Source organism: Equus quagga, chromosome 9 (assembly GCF_021613505.1).
Source record: "Equus quagga isolate Etosha38 chromosome 9, UCLA_HA_Equagga_1.0, whole genome shotgun sequence".
Lineage (NCBI taxonomy): Eukaryota > Metazoa > Chordata > Mammalia > Perissodactyla > Equidae > Equus > Equus quagga.
In genome coordinates this window covers 79,766,673-79,788,179 of record NC_060275.1, presented here as the reverse complement: position 1 = coordinate 79,788,179, position 21,507 = coordinate 79,766,673, and the positions used below count along the sequence as shown (strand labels likewise).

The 21,507-nt window shown below is 40.6% G+C and overlaps 1 protein-coding gene across 1 annotated transcript in view; it reads right to left on the bottom strand.

Annotated features, from left to right (window-relative positions):
* Positions 1-21,507, bottom strand: part of ANKRD55 (ankyrin repeat domain 55) — a 95,681-nt gene that overhangs the window by 57,484 nt on the left and 16,690 nt on the right. The window contains exons 2-4 of the mRNA XM_046672226.1: positions 10,391-10,513; positions 4,846-4,976; positions 732-841 (exon numbers count right to left, since the gene is read on the bottom strand). Coding sequence (XP_046528182.1) covers positions 732-841; positions 4,846-4,976; positions 10,391-10,513 — 364 coding nt within the window. The remainder of the gene's footprint in view (positions 1-731; positions 842-4,845; positions 4,977-10,390; positions 10,514-21,507) is intronic.

Below are 21,507 nucleotides of genomic sequence, written 5' to 3'. Positions count from 1 at the left end.
AACTTTTTCCTTTGTTGCTCAATGGTCTTACAAAAATGTGACCTTCTTGATCATCCAACTTATTTGAATATACTTCTTCCCATTGCTTCTTGCAGCACACAGTCCCGGTTTTCCTTCAAACCCACTGGTCTCTCTGTCTCAGTCTTCTTGGTTTGGTCTTTTGCCTCTTTCCAACCCATAAATGTTGGCATGACTCTAGTTCAGACATTAACCATTCTGCCTACTCAGTGGTCTTTTACCTTGTTTGATTTTTCTTCACAGCAATCATCACTCTTTGGAATCATCCAGTTTATTTGTTCACTCGTGTGCCACTTAACTCCTTCACTAGAGTGTTAGCTCTGGGAGGTCAGAGATGCTGTCTTGCTTACTGTTGAACTGCCAGGGCCGAAAACAGTGCTTGGTCCATAATAAACACTCAATAAACAGTTATTGAATTAATAATTGACTGACTAATTGAATGAATGAATATATGAATTTAGATGACAAACAGCATTTCTTCTTAAATCAGAGACTAAGAGAAAACGGTTTTATCAAAGTAGGAAGGGAAAGAGATTAGAGTTTAAGATTCTTCCAGGATATTTTGATTTACTGAGATATGGTCCTGTCTGCTGCAACTTCAAAAAAAATGGATGGGTTTTGTTTTTATTTGCCACCGAGGCTTGGATTAGATGACCTTCTAATCCAAGTTGGGTTCCTCCCCATTTGAGCGTCGTGTGAACCTGGCTCCTTACCTCACATCGGGCTCAGCAGTGGCGGCGTGCAGTGGCAGACGGCCATTTTTATCTGGGATATTGTGCTTGGCACCATTTCTGAGCAGACTCACACAGCCTTCCAGCCAACCCTGAAATACAAGAGCAACTGCGTCATTATGTAACACAAGCTCGTATAACACAGTCCAATAAACTTTCTCCAATTTTCTTTCCCTTTCTTCTTTGGTTTGGCTAAAAACATGTTTTATTTGCCTTGAAATGATTAAGGACCACAACTCCAATTTAGACGCCTCAACAGAGGGTGAAGGTCTTGAGGGGTGGATTCCTGAGTTTTTTCGGGGACATTTACCACGTCCAACGCAGGCTAATTCCTAGACTTTCTCTTCTGCTTCTCCCCCTCCCCATGTCTAGGGCCACTTGCTGGTATTCCAGTATCATACTCAGTTCCTAGGGACAAATGTGGCAAATGATAGGGGGTGATTAACAAGCTTTAGCCTCTCATTCTGTGGGTTTTGCTCCAATTCATGCTTGTCAATGGTCTGACCTAGATGCTGTGGTCCAATTTAAAAAATTGGGCTCCTATGTCACTCTTGAGTCTCAGCCTCCATTCTATGCCTCAGTTTATCTATATCTGATAACCAAAGCCTCATCCTCTTTTTCAAGTTCCCTTTCTAGTAACCACAAGGACAACATCCGGCTTATTCTAGTCAGCCCCCCTCCCAACGCCTAGAATCCTAACCTAAGCCCTACTCCAATGGCTGGGACCCTGCCACCTTGTTGACTTATTTTTCTGATGTTGAATATGAGGTATCACTAGCACCCTCTAAGGGTTCTCCATGGCTGTGTTTTACCCACCTATGAATTCCCCAAGAAACTTTGTGTGGCCTCCCTGCTGTCTAGTAACTCTCCAGATCGAGACTGATATTGCCACATCTCACGTGTGTCCACTCCTTGGTTAACACTTTCAGCTGGGTCATTTCTCCCACTCCTTCTCTCATTTCAAAGGGCAGTTACAATTGAAGACTGGTTCTCCCTTTCTGTTCTATATTACTTTAAATAACTGACCCAACCATACTGATAGCCACGACGAGAAGAATACCTCCTACATTCATCCAGAACCACTTAAGTTACTCACTCAGTTATAAGTAGACTTATAAATAGATGAAACTAGTATTATGAAGAATATATAACTCTCTCTCCTACCTTCCTCCATTCCTGTATAGGCAAGCCTCAAGATTACTCAGTAAGATGAGAAAGAAGACTGAAGATTTTCCCTCACAATATTGGAACATGGTAAAAATCAAAATGTTACTCAATGCATGCAGAAGAAGAAAGATAATGACAAGAAAAGAACCTTTTGGTCTGAACAGTCTGGAAAAAAATCTTTCAACAAAAGGACAACAAAATTCATAGGTTATAATATTGAATGTGGTTTTGTAGACTTGACCAATAATATCTAAGTCTTAAGTAAAAGGAATTATTTTTCAATCTTGAGCCATAGTTTCCTAATGTATTAAATCTAGTTTTAGTTGCTAATAGCTTAGTCATCAAGTTCTCTGATTAAAAGGAAAAATATGACCAGGAGACCCAAAAGTAAGCTATGCTGGACAAATTTCAGAAATGCCAAAGTTTTTACAGTTTTGCAAAAACATATCTTCTGATGGGGGAGGGTTTGAAACATTTTTATCATTTTGCAACATTTCCTGGAACTCTGTGTGTATGTGGTTTTCCTTTTTTCTTCAGAAAAGAAATTGGCAAACCATTGAATACACCTGGAACCCGTGGTCACTATTCAGAACCAACGAACACATTTTGTACCTACTAAGTGCTGGGTAATTCCTACTGTGTGCTCTTCTTCTCCTTCAATTGTGATGAACTTAGGGTATTATTTTTATTACATTTTACAAATGAGGAAAGAGGCACAAAGTGGTGAAGAGATTTTCCTAAGTCACACATCTATGGTAAGTTTGTTCATATGAGTTTAGAGCTATGACTGAGACTTAATTTCAAAGTGCTCTCTTTGCCAAGTTTCTCTTTAATACTTGAATTCAGACATTGCCAGAAGGGAGTGGTGGACTTCACAGTGCAATCTCTAGGACACCCTTGCCCCACCCTTCCCAGGGAGACTGGGTGAGCCAGGGAGGGGTGCTGCCTTGGATTGCCACACAGAGGTGGCTCATCACTAAGAGGGTGATGCCACATGCTGTCATGGAGGTGTACTTTCCTCATGTAGCCCCCCCAGAATGTGTCCTAGAAAGAGCTGTCTGCAAAAATGGCACATCTCCAGGCTCACTATTCACTGCGGTCCAGAGGAGTACTTCCTCCCAGCCCCTCCGCAGCTGTCTAGCCCAAGAAATGTGAAATTGTGAATTTTAGATTTTTTTTCTTTTTGCATTTTAGAATGCCTCCTTTGTTCCAGGCACTGTGTTAGGCATCAAGGCTACAAATGTTTTGGGGTTTTTTTTGTAAAGATTGGCACCTGAGCTAATATTGTTGCCAATCTTCCTCTTTTTTCCCCCTCCTTCTCCCCAAAGCCCCCCAGTACCTAGTCATATATTCTAGTTGTAGGTCCTTCTGGTTGTGGCATGTGGGATGCCGCCTCAGCGTGGCTTAACAAGCGGCGCCAGGTCTGCGCCCAGGATCTGAACCGGCGAAAACCTGGGTCACCAAAGCGGAGCATGCGAACTTAACCACTTGGCCATGGTGCCGGCCCCTTGAATTTTAGAGTTTTGAAAGAAATACAGCTTGGTTTTACTTTATTCTGCATGCTAGTAGCAGTCAATTTTAGAAATTATCTCTACTCCCCTCCTCCATCTCCTAATCCATATTTTTCTCTTTTCTGCAGCTCAGACACCAAAAAACTCCATAGCAAGAGCACTTATCAGGGCATGTGCTAGAAAGGAGGGGGCCTGGGAGGGTCCTGTGTCTCTCTGAGATATTGGACTTCATCGAATACTCATGGACCAGTGGTTTTCAAACTGGAGTGGGGCATAAGAATTGCTGGGGAGGTTGGTTTAACACGCAGACACATCCCCCCTCCCACACCACCCCGGCCCTGCTCCAGTATCTGATTCAGGAGGTCTAGGGTGTACTCCCGGAACCCGCATTTAAAACAAGCACTCCAACACTTGGAAAAATTCTTCCCAGATTCAGCTGTGAGTCCCAGAGAAAGAGAGCATGCAAATAGAAATGAAAAAGTAGCTTCTAAAGAAAATCTCTGTGAGAATTGGGCAATGCCCCATTGCAATCTATGCTAGATCTTGGCAGGAAGGTGTGGTGTTTGGGGGAGGGAAGTGTTCTAATTCATGAAGGCAGCTTCAGGTCGCCCGGGGGCCAGCCCAGCGTGAATCCACCACTGTCAATAGGCAGCAACAGCAAATGGGAGCAGCTGCATTGGCAGCAACGGTGGTTATAGTGAGGATTTCCAGGAGCCTCATTGGAGAGGAAAGAGAATGATGACCCTTACATGGCACTAAGGAGGACTTGTTTGACACGGATGCACGGGAGCCATGGGGTCTCCCAGAAGGGTTGCAGGGAGGATTTGAGAGAAGAGAGGCTTGGAGATTTTCAGTAAGGCCTACCAAACTTGCTCTAATGCTGGGAAATGTGATGAGGTCTGGATGTACACAATTTTTAAACTGAGCACTGATTGTGGGTTGAATCTTATGCTTGGTGGTGTCCCTTAAGAGCCTGGTATTTCTCCCCTACTCCCTAGCCTCCACTCTTTCCAGTTCTCATCATTCCCCACCTTCCTCATCCTCCAGCTTCTACTCAACTAATCCTACCCCGTGTTAACCGCAGCTTCAAGTGCTATTACCTGCTCAGGGTGTTAATGGAGGGCATTCCTAGAAGGAGTATCAAGTGTGTCCAGAAATGTCGCAAGGAAAATTCTGATGCAGTTGAGATAGAAAAGAATATTTCTCTAATGGTGATATCACCTCTATCTTAGAGAATTGTCAGGAAGAGCCAAATGACTTACATCCATGAAACCAACTCTAAGTGGTGGCAAAGCTTCCAGTTCTATTTCCACTGGATGGCTGCATAAATCCAAGAACACTCCTCTGCAAGTGAGACCACATAATGATACATTTAGCCCACCCCACTCCCTAATGCCCATGACAGACGCAATTGGTACCAGATAGGTTGCCAGGCATAGACTTGTGCGGCCATATGCATCCTGCATGTTAATATTGGCTCCCATCTTCAACAGCAGCTTCACGGTGTCCACTTGACGCCCAGAAACCGCATGCATCAAGGGTGTACATCCTGGAATGAGATATTTCAACAGTCTTTAAAAATGTTTGACTTGTGAAATTTGTGAGCAGACTTTATTTCCCTGTTCATTTATTACGCTTTTCGCAGGTAAATGAACTGCCCTCAACACAAAGCCAGCTGTTGAGTTCTACGGGACTGAAGAGAGATGAAGATGATCCTTGCTACAGTTATATAAACTATGTATTTTGCTGGCCAGGTTACATCTTCTGTAATTTTGCAGCAATTGGTTGATTAAAACATTTTGTACTGCTGATAAAAATTGCTTATTACTACTTTGGGAATCAGCATAATTTGGGACACAACAGGCAGGTTTATCCTGACTTGGCTTGAACAATGAAGAATCTAGAAGGGTCTTTGGAAAGCAACTCCAGCCAGGCAGTCAGGTCCAGCACACTTTCATTGGAGGTGGTGGGTGATATAGGGCAGTGGTAGTAGCTCAGCCTTGGGTTGCACAAATTCTTGCTAAAAGGAACTAACTTGGCTGAAATACTTCTCTGTTTTTGGAACCAATCTAGGCCAAGGCATTTGGTTTTTCGTGTGTTTTCTTCCTGAATAAAAATGGAGATGAAATTACACAATCTGATTAACTTTGCAGAGCTTTTGGAACAAGCCAGCCTGGTGAGGTGGAATCCAGGGGCTTCACACTCCTTCAGGTGAAGAAACCAAACCTCAGACACGACCCCTTGCCCAGCTGAGACTTGTTAAGACGTCTTTTGATTGGAAATTCACATTGAGATTGTGATTCTTCTCCAAGTGAACTGAAGCTATGACTCTCAGAGATCCCTGAGAACGAATAAATTCCAGGGCTGCTGTTCTCACTGAAAGATTGCAGCCAGTGATCCAGTTTCTTGCCAAATTTCTCCTTTCTATTACTCTTTCAGACATCTGTACTGGATAAAAGAAACAATGAAGTGCTATGTCCAAAATAGTGGCAACATTTCCTTTTATCTTTCTCCCTCTCTCTCTATCTTCTCCTTGCTTCCTTCCTCCTTCCTCCCTTCCTCCCTCCCTCTCCCTCTTCCTACCTTCCTTCCCTTTTTCTTCCCTTCTTCCTTCCCTCCCTCCCACACTCTCACTCTCTCTCTTTCTTTGTTTTTTGCTTTTGGGCGTTGAATTGCTCCAGCACTTTGTTGAAGAGGCTTTCTTTCACTGAGTTACATTCACACCTTTGTCAAAGATAGTTGAGCATATTCATGAGAGTCTATTTCTGAGTTCTCTGTTCTTTTCCATTGATCTGTGTGTCCATAATCCCTCAGCCAACACACATAGTCTTGATTTCTGTAGCTATATAGTAAGTTTTGAAATTGGGTAGACTGATTCCTCCTACTTCATTCTTCTTTTTCAAAATTGTTTTTAACTATCTTAGTTCCTTTGCCTTTCTATATAAATTTTAGATAATAATCATCTATATCTACAAAAAAATCTTGCTGGGATATGATAGAAATTGCATTAAACCTGTATGTGAATTTGGGGAGCATTGCATATTTACTATATTGAGTCTTCTAATCCATGAACATGGTATGTCTCTCTATTTAGATCTTCTTTGATTTCTTTCACCAGCATTTTATAGCTTTCAGTGTACAAGTCTTGTACATATTTTGTCATATTCACACCTATTTTTTTATTGAGTGATTTTAAATAGCATTGTGGTTTCAATTTTGTTGATCATGTGTTTATTTCTAGTATATAGAAACACAATTTGTTTTTCTGGATTGATCTTGTACACTGTGACCTTGCTGAACTCACTTAGTTGTAGGAGTTTTTTGGTGGTTTTCATAGGATTTTCTATGTAGATAATCAAGCTGTGCAAAACGGGACAGTTTTATTTTTTTCTTTTCAGTAGTATGATTTTTCTTTCTTTTTTTTCTTTTTTTGCCTTTTTGCACTGGCTAGAACTTTCAGCACTATGCTGAATATGAGTGAGAGTGGACATCTTTGCTTTGTTCCTGATCCTGGGGGCAAAGCATTCAGTCTTTCACCATTAAGTAAAATGTTAGCTCTAGGCTCCTTTTTTTTTTTCCTCCTAGGGTCTTTTAAAATAGATACTCTTTATCAAACTGAGAAAGTTCCCCTCTATTCCTTTTTTTTTTTTTTGAGAGTTTTTAATAATGAATGTGTGTAAAATTTTGTCAGATGTTTTTTCGGCATCAGTTGATATGATCATGCAATTTTTTCTTTAGCTGTTCAATATAATGGATTACATTGATTGATTTTCAAATATTGAACCACATTTACATTCTTAGAACAAACTCCATTTGGTCATGGTGTATAATTCTTTTTATATATTATTGAATTCTATTTGTTAATATTTTGCTAAGGTTTTCTGTATCTATATTCTATATTCGAGGAGTATTGTCTGTAGGTTTATTTTTTTATATCATCTTTTTCTGGTTTTGATATCAGAGTAACACTAGCTTCCTAAACATAACTGATAAGAGTTTTCTTCTCTTATCTTTTATGGAAGAGATTATATAGAATTGATTTTAATTATTATTTAAAAGTTTGTAGAAGTCTCCAGTAAAACCTTCTAGGCCTGAAGAGTTCTTTTTCTGGGAATTTTAAAATTATGAATTTAGTTTCCTTAATGGTTATAGGACTATTCGGATAATCTATTTCCTTTTGGATGAATTATGATAGTTTCTCTTTTTTGAGGAATTGATTCATTTTATGTAAACAGTCGAATTTGTGTGTGTAGAGTTGTTTGTTGTATTTCCTTATCATGTTTTAGATGTCTGCAGGGTCTACAGTGATATCTTCAGTTTCATTCCTGATAGTGGTAATTTGTGACTTCTTTCATTTTCTGTCACTAGTGCTAGAAGTTTGTCAATTTTATTTATCTTTTCAAAGAATCAGTTCCTTGCTTCATTGATTTTCTCTATTGCTTTTCTGTTCTCGATTTCATTGATTTCTACTCTTCTCTTTATTATTTCTTTCCTTCTGTTTGCCTTGGGTTTATTTTGCTATTCTTTTTCTAGGTTCTTGAGGTAAGAACTTAGATTATTGACTGATACTTTACCTCTTTTCTAATGAATATCTTTAGTGCTATACATTTCCCTCAGTGTTGCTTTAGCTGTGTCCCACAGATTTTGGTATGCTGTATCTTCATTTCCATTCACAGTCAGTCAGTACAAACCAGAATTGAACCCAATCCGTCTGAATCTTTCTTGTGCTTATCACGCAAGTGGTGTTTAACCATTGACTCCCCTCATTTTCCTTTCCAGCCTCAAGGCAGATGTACAAGTAAATCTGCCTTATTTAATTAATTTATTTATTTTTGAGGAAGATCAGCCCTGGGCTAACTGCTGCCAATCCTCCTCTTTTTGCTGAGGAAGACTGGCCCTGAGCTAACATCCGCGCCCATCTTCCTCCACTTTATACGTGGGACGCCTACCACAGAATGGCGTGCCAAGTGGTGCCATGTCTGCACCCGGGATCCAAACTGGCTAACCCTGGGCCGCCGAAGCGCAAGGTGTGCACTTAAGCACTGCGCCACTGGGCCGACCCTAAATCTGCTTTAAAAACAAACAAACAAACATAGTACATGGATAAATTAGGGAGCAACTACTCACTTCACAAAACATTTTGTAAACATTTACAAAATACTTTGTTGTCATGATAAGGGAATCTCAAGCTCTTCTTGGGACAGGTCGAGTAGTTAAAAATCATTAACGACTTCCCAGAAATACTGGGACAGAGAAACCAGTGAGAGATCTTTTGTTATAGTCCCACAGGTCCCTGAGTCTGTTTTAGCTTTTTATTTTAGAGCCTATTTTTTTTCAATTGTTCAGACTGGCTCATTTCTATTGTTCTATTTTCAAGTTCATTGATCCTTTCCTCTGCTTCCTCATTCTGCTGCTGAGCTTATCCACTGAGTTTTTAATTATGATTCTTGTATTTTTCAGTTTTAATATTTTCCATTTTGGGTCTGGCCCAGTGGTGTAGTGGTTAAGTTCACGTGCTCCACTTCAGCAGTCTGGAGTTCACAATTTTGGACCTGCACACCACTCATCAAGTCATGCTGTGGCAGTGTCCCACGTACAAAAAACAGAGGAAGTCTGGCACAGATGTTAGCTCAGTGACAGTCTTCCTCACCAAAAAAAAAAAAAAAAATTCCATTTGGTTCTTCTTTATATCTCTATTGGTTTGCTGGGGTTTTCTACTTTTCATTTGTTTCAAGCATGTTTATAATTACTCATTGAAGCATTTTTTTTTCCTGGCTACTTAAAAATATTTGTCAGATAATTCTAACATCTATCTTCTCGGTGTTTGCATCTATTGGTTGACTTTTTTCATTCAATTTGGTTGACTGTTTCTTGGTATGACAAGTGATTTTTCTATTGAAACTTGGACATTTGGGGGTTGTGTTATGAGTTGCCTAATCTTACTTTGACCTTCCATTTTAGCTGGTTTCCTCTGACACTGCTCCACAGGGGAAGTGGGGGGATGCCACCTCTTTATCGCCAGACGGGATTAGAAGTCCAGGATCCCTACATGGCCTCCATTCACATCTGAGGGAGAAGACTCTTCATCATTGGGTGGTGGTGAAAGTCCTAATTCTCAAGAAGGCCTCCTCTGACGCTACCCCAACAGGTAGGGGGAGGGGGCCTCGTTACCAGATGGGGGTGGAGGTCCAGAGTCTCCACTTGGTCCTTGCTGGAATGGGGGGTGCTGGGGCCCTAGTATTTTTTGTGGTATTTGGCTGGAGTAGATTCTTCATTGTCTAACAGTTTTCTGTCTTATGTGGTCCCTTTCCTGGTTCTTTGGCTAGAAGGCAGGCTTTTGTTGGGGCTTTTTTTGGTCTGTGCCTGTTGAACTCCGATTCTGGGATATGCAAGGCAAGAAGAATACCCAGGGAATGACTGCCATGTCATTCCTTGGGTCCCAAGGCCCTAGCCAGTCTGTCCTTTTCTCTCCACCTTCCAGAGTATTCTTATGTTTATTTTACATACAATGTCAGAAGTTTTAGTTGTATTTAGCAGAAGGAATAGAGAAAAAAGCCCGCCTACTCCATCTTCCCAGAAGCAGAAGTCCTTGCTCTCTGGCTTTAACAGTCACACTTTCTCAATATCCATTGCTACCAAAAACAGCCTCCTCTTTCCATACCCTTTTTCTAACTACTTAATCTCTCTACTTAGTCATTCCTACAAAGAAGTTGAAAACAAACCCAAACCAACTGCTTCATTATAAGAGGTGATGTAAAAGAATTTGAATATTTGTCTTCAAGAACCTCATGTAGAGAAATACTGAGGGACCTGCACACAGTCACAGGCAGGGTATTCCTTGTCTGTCCAGTATCAAAGCGACCTGTCAGATACAATTTTGTTAACATCGCTCCCCTCTGAAGACCATCTCTAAAAGGATAGAGCAAAACATTCTGCAGGATTCAGAGTGCACAAATAGCTCACCTTCACTGTCACAGCATTCTAGGATGGAGGGGTCTTCCCGAATCACTGAAGTCAGAGCATTGACATCTCCATTAGATGCTGCCTGATAAACCATGGTCAGATCAACTTCCTCTGATGAGTCACCTTCATGAATCAAACAGAGACACACTTAGTGTGTGGAGCAAATTCACTGAGCAAATAGCACTCAAAGCGTCACTCACATACAAGTGAGTCATGAAAACCTGTCTTGTGAATCCAGGCAGAAGGCTGAGTCATCCTGATCACGTGCACCCTCAGCACTTCTGAAGAAAGGTGGATCACTGTGGGCCATGTTGTAATGTCGCCATATACAGTAGTCCACCCTTATCTGGGGGGGATACATTCCAAGACCCCCAAGGGATGCCTGAAACCATGAATAGTACAAAACCCTATATATAATATGTTTTTTCCTTTACATACATACCTATGATGGAGTTTAATTTATAAATTAGGCACAGTAAGAGATTAACAACAATAACTAATAATAAAATAGAACAATTAATACACTGTAATAAAAGTTAACGTAGATCTTAGTAACCTCAGCATACGATTTTTTTCTTATTAAGTAGAGAACTTTCACCTTTTCACTTAAAAGAAGCACTTTACAACTTCTCTTTGGCATATCTGAATTTACAGCGTCACCACTCTTGTGCTCTGGGGCCATTGTTAAGTAAAATAAGGGTTACTTGACCACAAGCACTGTGATACTGCACGACAGTCGATCTGATAACCAAGTTGGCTATTAAGTGACTAACAGGCTGGTAGCATATACAGCGTGGATTCGCTGGGCAAACGGATGATTCACACCCCAGGCAGGATGGAGCAGGACGGCAGGAGATTTCATCACGCTCCTCAGAACAGTGTGCAATTTAAAACTTATGAATTATTTCTGGAACTTTCCATTTAATATTTTCAGACCGCAGTTGACCCTGGGTAACTGAAACCATGGAAAGCGAAACTGTGGATAAGGGCTAATTACTGTATAGGGAAGGAGCCTGAGGGATTAGATGTCTTCTAAGATTTTATGATTCTCTCCAGGCATCAGGCTTCTCGAAATCAGTGAGACTAGAGAGGGGAGTGGGGCCCTCATGTTGGCTCTGGGTTTCCCTTTTTGATCTGAAACATGTTACTTTTCCTTTCAATGACCCAGTTTACCCCCCTTCAAAAGAGACATTGTGCTCCTCATTTTCTGTCCTCCAGATGCACTCTTCACCCTTTTCCCCTCTGCTCTGTACCCTGAAGGCCAACCCTTGCTGACTGCATCTCCCAGGCCGCCTTGTTCTCTGGTTGGGCTGTGGGAGGCACTGGCAGGAGACTGGTGGGAAGAAGAGAGAGATGGGCATTTCTTCTTGCCTTCCCCTGGTGCCGTATCTAGCAGTAGATGCTTCTCTCCCACCAGCAGGTTCCTCTTCGCCAACACCAGTTCTCACTGGGCTCCCTTTGGTAATAAACATTGTTCTTTCAACGCTGCCACATCTCTGTAGGTCGTCTCTTCTGAAAGCCCCTTGATTTGAACCATCTGGGGTTTCATAACATGTTGCTTCCAGAAGGAACGGAGCTGTATGCAACTCCTTTGAGTTTGGTAGCACCCTGTATTATACCTCTGTGTGTGATTGAACCCACTAACAGTATTCCTAAAGGTGACAATAACACTTTGGGTCAAGTGAGCCCAGGGGAGCACTGGAAATGCTGGGAGGCAAGTTCTGTTTACAGGGGGGCCCACTGTGAGACACTGTGCCGAGCCCCTCTACCTATACAAATGCTTCAACGCGTGTTTTTTCCCTAAGCATAGCAAGCCATTGTTTAGGGAAAATATATGGATGTAAGAAAAGTTTTTGAAGTTGTGTTTTTCTACTGATGTGGACATTATGCCCGAGATACTTTACAGTTCTAATTAATCTGTGGTTGGCAGTGGTCCTAACACTTTGGCTTGGTTTATGTGTCCCAGTATTTCTGGGAAATCATTAATGATTTTTTAACCAGTTGACCTGTCCCAGAAGAAACTTGTTATTGAAAATGATTCACTTATGACAACAAACTGCTTTGTAAAGTGAGTGGTTGCTCCCTGATTTATTCTCGGTAGGTTTGTTGTTGTTTCCAACACATACTCACCGGTACATTGTCCTGAGGGCTGGAAGTGGGAGGTGAGGGACAACAAGGTCAAATGCCACTTCTGTGGAAGTGCAAGGACTCTGGAGCTGTACCCCTTGGGTTCAAGTCCTGGTTTGTATTAACCAGCTGTATAAATTTGGGCCAGTGAGCCCCTCTGGGCCTTAGTTTCCTTGTCTTTAAAATGGAGATGATGCTGATTATGACAGCCACCTCTCTCATAATTTATTGTGAGTAATAAATGAGTTAATATTTTATCCTATGTGCCCTTAGAACAGGGCAAAGCACATAGTAAAGCCTGTATATACTTTGCTACTACTCCTGTTGCTTCTTTTTTTTTGCATGGTGAGAGAGCATTTGAAATCTGGGGCATGTAGAGAAAAAGGTTTCTCTGATGATGGCCAGATAAAGAATCCACACTTTGAATAGAACACTAACTCTCTATTAGAAACCTTCCCAGGAGTCTAGACATTTTGTTACAATTGCTCACAATATCTTTGGGCACAAGAAATAGGGCCCAGGCTCAAGGACAAAGATGGGCCTGGTACGTGGCTGTATGACCCCATCCAAAGATGCAGGTGGTGTCATCTTAGAAGGAAGATGCTGGTGGATGGCTGAGGAACTCTGTGTTTATAGCCTGTTTATATCTTATATAACCTGTTTATATATGTTATATGTATATAATATATAACATATATATGTTATATAAACATGTTTATAACCTGTCATCACTGGGTGCAATAAAATCTGTAAGGTACATTCATCATACTGTTGAGTACATGCAGCTGAGAGAAACAAGGAATACTGCCTGATAGAATTAGGATCCCCAAATAACTTTGTCAGAAGGATTCTAGTAAGAGTGTGTTTAATAGGGATAAACGTAGGGTAATGTCTCTTAGTCCATAAAATACCCAGTTGAACTAATTAAAGGGTGTTGAACCTGTAGTTTTTGTTGCCTAACATCCCCTCACCCTGCTGGGATCTTAACCTGATTATTCCGTAGGGAACGCCTCCTCTCCACTTTCAGCCTATGGGCTGAATTCAGTGGAGTTGACTACACCCCTGCTCAGGAGCAGAACCCGTGACCTAGAACTAAGCCACCCAGCACTAGCGTTATCCTGGCCACAGAGATTGATTCAGGGATGTGCCCCAATCAGAGCCCATGAAAGGTAATGATACTTTGACTGGGATTGCTGAGAGCAATATTCTTTCTTTGTTCTACACCCACGAACTGGGAGCTACTAGGAGACATCTTATGGAGCCTAGGAATGAAGACAATGCAAGGAGAAGCAGAGCTGGGCTATGAGAAGGAAATAACTGATACCTGCAGACATCATTTGAACTCCTGAATCAAGCCACACCTTAAACCAGCACCATCTCTAGAATATTTACATGAGCCATTTAATTCCTTTTTTGCTTAAGTCAGTTTACATAGATTTTATGTGTTTGTTTTTCTTTTTAATCACTGAAAAAGTTCTAATTGATAAAAATTTTTAGCAGTGGCACGTTAGGAAAGAACTCAGGATTTTAGTTGGGCAGTTAGCTCTACAGGAATTAACAGTGTGACAATAAACTAGTAGGAACTCTGGCTGCATTAATAACAGTCTAGTAACCAGATTGAGGGAAGTAATAGATCTGTTCCAATGTTAACTGATCAGGGTCATGTTGAGGTCTATGGCCCATGAATTAAATGGGCTATAGGTGGCTGGAGAACATTTAGAGGAGAGTGACCAGAATGGGGTATGAATGGACTTCATTCATGTCACATGAGCAACAGTTGAAGGAAATAGATGTTTACTCTCGAAGTTATTACTTGGGGTTATGACAGTAGCCTTCAGATATTTGAAGATTTTTTTTAATTAAAAAATGTGGTAAAATATATATAAAATTTGCATTTCAACCATTTCTAAGCATACAGTTCAGTGGCATTATCTGTATTCACATTGTTATGCAACCATCACCATCAATCATCTCCAGAACTCTTTTCAGCCTTCAAAACTCAAACTCTGACCCATTAAACAATAACTCCCCATTCATCCCTCCCCCCAGACCCTGGAAACCCCCATTCCACTTTCTGTCTCTATGAATCTGACTACTCTCCGAATCTCATATAAGTGGAATCAACAGTATTTATGCTTTTGTGAGTGGTTTATTTCACTTAGCATAACGTCCTAAAAGGCTCATCCATGTTGTAGCATGTGTCAGAATTTTCTTCTTTTTTAAGGGTGAATAACATTCCATTATATGTATTTACCATATTTTGTTCATCTTTTCATCCAGTGATGAAGACTTGGGTTGTTTCCACCTTTTGGCTATTATGAATAATGCCGCCATGAACATGGGTGTACAAATATCTCTTCCAGATCCTGCTCTCAATTGTTTTGTTGAGAAGAAGAAGTAGTTCTTCTATGTGAGCCACCACCACAGCATGGCTACTGACAGACCAGAGGTGTGGCTCCACGCCCAGGAACTGAACTGGGGCTGCTGAAGCGGAGAGCACTGAACTTTAACCACTAGGCCATCAGGGATGCCTCTGTGTGTTTGTCTTTTTAATAGTAGCTAGCCTAATGGGTGTGAAGTGAAATCTCATGGTTATTATTTACATTTCTTATAAGTAGTGATGCTGAGCATCTTTTCATATGCTTATTGGCCATTTGTATATATTCTTTGTAGAAATGTCTATTTAGGTCCTTTGCCCATTTTTTAATTGAGTTGTTTGTTTTTTTGTTGTTAAGTTGTAGGAATTCTTTATATATTCTGAATATTAACCCTTTACCACATAGATAATTTGCACATATATTCTCCCATTCTGTGGGTTGCCTTTCACTCTGTTGATAGTATTCTTTGATGCACAAAGCTTTTAACTTCAATGTAGTTCAATTTGTCTATTTTTTCTTTTGTTGTCTGTGCTTTTGTCATCATATCCAAGAAATCATTGCCAAATTCAATATTGTAAAGGTTTCTCCCTATGGTTTCTTCTAAGAGTTTTATAGTTTTTGGTCTTATGTTCAGATCTTTGATCCATTTTGAGTTAATTTTTGTATATCATGTTAGGGTAAGGGTCTGAGTTCATTCTTTTGTGTGTGGCTGTCCAGTTGTTCCAGCACTATTTGTTGAAAGGACAATTCTTCCTCTCTGAATAGTTTGGCACCTTTGTTGAAAATCAGTTGACCATAAATATATGGGATTATTTCTAGACTCTCAGCTCTATCTCATGGATCCATAAGTCTGTCTTTATGCCAGTACTACACTGTTTTGTTTACTGTAGCTTTATATTTTGAAATCAGGAAGTGTGAGACCTCTGACTTTGTTCTTCTTTTGTAAGATCGTTTTGGCTCACAGGGGTACCTTGAAATTTCATAAGAATTTTAGGATGAATTTTTATATTTCTGCAAAAACATCATTGGAATTTTGATGGGGATTGCATTGAATCTGTAGATTTCTTTAGGTAGTATTAACATCTTAACAATATTTTCTTCTACTCCATGAAACGCAAGATGTCTTTCCATTTATTGGTGTCTTTAATTTTTTTTCAGCAGCATTTTGTAATTTTCAGTGTACAAGTCTTTTGCCTCCTTGGTTAAGTTTATTCCTAAGTATTTTATTCTTTTTGACACAACTGAAAACAGAATTGTTTTTTGAAGAACTTTTAAGCAGACCATTTGATGGTTAAATTGTTCTGTGAAACCCCAGCTGTTAGAAGCAGCAGTGGGTGAGAGCAACAGAGAGACAGGTATTTGAATTGTTAGAACACTGTAAAAATGTCTGGGTCACCTCAAGAGGTAGTGAGCTTCCTGTCACTGAAGATGGCCAATCCTTGTTGGGTGGCCACCAAAGAAGTGTATCATAAAAGGAATTCAGACACAAAGTGAAGCACAAGGTAGCGGGAAGGGAAGATGTGTGAGGCAGAACAGAGTGTATTTCAGAGCTTCTCCCTGCCCTGAGATACCCTACTAAACTACAGAGCCACTAGGAAACAGAAAACATGAAGGGGTTTCTGTAGAAGTTGTGTAGAAACAGCCCATTTAAGTTATGGTCAATGCAAATAACTAGGCCTAAACTTAAGACTACACAAAGAATTTCCATGGAAATGAGGAAGAGGGATGTAGAAACAACAGCTCCAGGAGGGTGACTGATGGTCCCTGCGGAATCTAAAATGAGGTAAGAAAAATTTTGTCTACCAAAGCTCACAGAACCATTTAAGATATGTGGAAGATCTACATAAACAAACAATACACAAATGTTCCCTTCTCTCCTTCCTTCTTTCCTTATGCATCTATCTGTCTGTCTGTCTATCTACATATCTATCTAGTATCATCTATATACTTACCATCTATCTATTTACCACCTATCTATCTTTCTTTCCATTCAGCTTAGGGGAGGATCAAGGTTTGAATGGTTCTTGCCTCTCCAACTTTGTGAAAATTAAACAGACTTATGTATAAGCACATAAAGAAAAATTCCAGAATTTACACAAGGGAAAAAGACTGAAAGTAGAGAAAATGGAAAAGAGACATAAAGAAATAGGAAGAAAGAAGCATGTGAACAGAGGTAGATTATATTTTATAAAAATCATGTATGTATATGTATATATATGAGATATGTATAAGACTAGAAGAACATGCATGAAAAAGTCAATAGAGATGATCTCTGATTTTTTTAGAACTTTCAATATTTTCAAAATCCTCTACAATGAATTAATATTTTTTTATAACCATCAAAGTAAACTGTTTTTTTTTCCTTCAGTGGTGAGAGAGGAGTGTGTCTCACTAGCCTTACATTAATATGCTATTACTAAAAGGATAGAGAGCTTAGTGTGCTCCTAACTGAGAAAACAAGTCCTTAATATTTGACAGAGTTCTGAAAAAGAAAAAATATATTTTTCTAATTCTGACTTTTATAAATAACCTAGATTTTTTTTAAAAAGCTACAATATTTTAAATTTTTAATTACTTTTTACCTAAAAATTAGAAGGATAGACATTCTTGAAATCATCTATTTGCCTTATTTTTCATGGTTAAAACCCCTAGCAGATGTCTGGATGTGTCATAAATTATCTACCTAATCCCAAGGGCCTAGCTCTTTAATAGTAGGATTTCAGACGTATGACACGAAACTAGAAATGCTTTGGAGTAGAAGACCTTCCTCAGAGCTTCTCACATTTTATACAAATGCAGGTTCCTCTTCTAGGGTTTCATATAGTCACTCTATCCTCGGGTTATTTTCTAGGGAAAGCCCTTGACTGCATCAGTTCCTGGGACCACTTTGTTGAAGTTACCCAGAGGTCAGCTTGACGCTTGTTCTGCTTAAGCTGCGACTGCCTTGTGGAAGGGCCAGGTCAATGTAAGGATAGATCATATCGCAGTTGCCAGAGCCCGGACCATCATGGTCTTGAGAGGCTTTCTCTGGTTCATTCTATTCTGACGATCCTTGGCTGGCTGAACCCACCCTAGAGTCAGTCCCCCATGAAGTCTGGATTCAGTTTGGTCAACTACAGAGGGCTCTGCAGATCTTTCTTACATTGTTCCACGGCGTGGGACTGACTGCCTCTGAGGAACTGAAATTTAACTACTCATCCATTTACTCAACATCTCCCACAGGCGACTGAAATTGCAAGTATAAAGGCTATAGAGTTTCTGTCCCTAAGAAAGACATGCCTTAGCAGGAAGTCACATGTGTAATTTATGACTGAGCTATACCAGGGATATTGTGGCAGGACAGAGGAAGAATCACTTCGAGGAATCATTTCCTGGGTGTTCTCCTGATTCAGATTCCTCTCGATTCTGGCAGTATGATCCTGGATGCTTTGCGGATGGTAGAGAAATTGCATTTTGGGGGTTGCCTGGAATGACCTATCCATAAGGCAGCCTTTCCACTTTTACGGAGGGTGCCAGGCCTTCACTGTACCCCAACGGCTCCATGTAACAATATTGCCACCCACTGGTGATAAAGAGTCTCTGTGGGCCTTGACCTCGGCCCTGAACCAGGATGGTGCCAGTTCTGCCGGGTAGAACTAAAAGCCAGTCTGGAACACTCTGGCCGTGCAGGAACAAGTTTAAGTTCATTGATACAGATGGCTGGTCTTGAAACAAAACTAGTTTCATGTGACTCATCATATACATCGTGTGACACATAGCATTCACACAGGGAGGCAATATAGAAAAATGGTAAGCGCATAGGCACAGAGACCCAGCCTCCAGAGTTTGATTGCTGGCACTACCACTTACCTGCTAGCTGTGTGACTTGGGCGAGTTGCTTAACCTCTCTATTCTCATTCTTCACTTGTCAAATGGGATAAGAATAGTATTTACCTCCTAGGGCTGTTGAGAGCTAAATGAATTGATCCATGTAAAGTGCTTAGAGCAATGCCCGGCACAAAGTATTCAGAGCATGTCAGTTATCAATATCACTACTGTGACATAGGTGGGACCCTCTGTCTTCTTTTCCATAATGAGACCCTCTGCCTTGCTCAGCAGGCTGTAGAGGTTTTGTGAGCTCAAACGTTTTGCTATCACTCCTATTTTCCCCTCTAGTCCCTTAGGGTGTATTGGCTGAGGCTTTAAGAGTGTTTTATAACGTGCCAGTCATACGGGAGGAGGAAAAAGTTTTCCTCCTAACATTTTAAAGAGAAAAATAGATTCAAGATTTCTGCATGTACCAGCTGAGAGAATAAATACTTAAAGTCTCCTTCATGCTGTAGGAGTGGAAAAGAAGGGATTTCATTCTGTGGGGAGGAAGTCTTGCAACAATATTATCTCAGGAGTAAATATCTCACCACAATCAGATCTTTCTTCATAACCAGAATTGTGATGCAACACATGTTGCATTTCTTTGAATCTCAGCATCACTGTGTTCCTCAGGGGTGAGTCTTCTGACCCGTGAGTGCCATTTCATGATTAGCATCTCTATTGGCTAGGGGTTCGGGGAGGTGGGGGTGGTGCTGGGAAAGGGAATTTGCTGTTTTAAGCAGCATGTCTGTGTTGAACTGCAGTAATGATGCCTCTCTAGAAGGCATTTTCGCAGAATGTACTTTCATTTTAATACTACTAATTCTTAAAAAGTAAGATCTCAATCTTTAATGCATAGGGCCTTTAGTATGTGTGTCATAAATGGATTGACTGATGTAGCATGCATATTCAATGGGTTTTCTCACCCATTGGAATCTTGTGGAAATTTCCTTGATATTAAAATATTGTGTCAAGAATTTCCTTGGCAATTAGGCAGGTATAAATCTTACGTGGATTTTATGAAGGATTGTGCTGGCCTACCTGGTCTTTGGAAGTTGAAAAGCAAGCCAAGTATTGTTATTTTGACCACATTTCCTCCAATCTCCCTTGCTTTCTTCTGAATCAAATGTTTTACTCCACTCGCCTCTTTCATTTTCCAGAAATGACAAGTTGTTTGCAGTTTATTTGCCATTTTGTTGGGACTCCAGAAGGTAAGGAATATGTAAAGAAGCAGAGTTTGTTTAGTTTGGAGAAGAGCAAACTCAGTGGGACATGACAGCTGTTTTCAAATATTGGGAAAGTTAGAAGTGAGTTTAGACTTCTTTTCTGTAGTTCCAGAGGGCAGCACTCATTCTGATGGGCAGAAATTGGAATAAATAAAACTTTTAAATGACTAGAGCTATTCCAAACTAGAAGGGGTTACCTTGCGAGCCAGTGTGCTCTTCATCACTACCCATGTTTAAACAGGTTCTGACCAAACATATCTCAGCATGCTCTTGAGGAGATAACCTGTACTGAGTAGAAGGTTGACCTCTAAGGTTTCTTTCATGATTGATAGTCTATGTGTCTTTCTCATGTCTCTGGAGAACCAAATAATGAATCAACTATTGTTGATGAACAATGGCTATTGGGCTGGAGGAATTTGGAGAAGGGGGTCTTTCTTGGGTTCTTTAAAAGACATCATCCTTGTGGCCCTCTACTGTGGCCACTCGTAAAACTGCCCATTACTAATGCCTTGATCTTCTGAAAATAGTTTAAGGAAATAAATGTAATTGGGGTGGTTGGTTGAGGCATCAGAGACTGATTGAGTCTATCTTTGTGTGGTCCTTTAGCTTTTCATTGCTCCTGAAGCTCTGTTGCTGTCACAATCTGCCAGCTGCCCTTCCGTGGATGTCCTTGCTGTCTTGACTTTGCTTTCTCTCTATCAATAATTCATTCCCAGATTGGACATAATCTCTTCTTTCTTTAACTTTTCTTTAAAATTGCACTGACCCTGAAATGTGTCCATGTGTGCTTTCTGTTCACAGTCACAGATTGACAGCAGTTCATAAATGACTGTCTCATGGGTTCCTAAATATGCTTGAAGGCAACTGGGGTTGTTGCTGGGTTCCTGCCTTGGCTTCGTTGTTGCTTTATAAACGGTACAGAATAAAACCCAACCTAGTGAATAATCACCCTTCACGTGACCCCACTAGAATTTTGGCAGTATGGCTTTGCTTTTTTACAGAACAAACCCCAAAACCCTGAACATCAGATAGTAGAAGCTAGAGTAGTGTTAGATATGTTGTAGATACTTGACAAATATGTTTATTGATTTAATTAACATATTCTTATCCAATTGGCAAATTGAAGAGGTTTCTTCTCCATAATCCTTGGGAAAAGTGTTAGGAGAAGTAATGGAAGAAGGAGTCATCTGGAATTTTTTTTTTTTAAAAGATTGTCACCTCAGCTAACAACTGTTGCCAATATTCTTTTTTTTTCTGCCTTTTCTCCCCAAATCCCCCAAGTACATAGTTGCATATTTTAGTTGTGGGTCCTTCTAGTTGTGGCATGTGGGACGCCGCTTCAGTGTGTCCTCATGAGTGGTGCCATGTTCGTGCCCAGGATCGGAACTGGCGAAACCCTGGGCCGCTGAAGCGGAGCGCGCGAGCTTAACCACTTGGCTACGGGGCCGGCCCCGTCTTCTGGAATTTTATGAGGCATATCACTAGCATTTTAAGCAGAGTTGAAGCAAGTGAACAGCTTCTCTCAACTCTCATATGT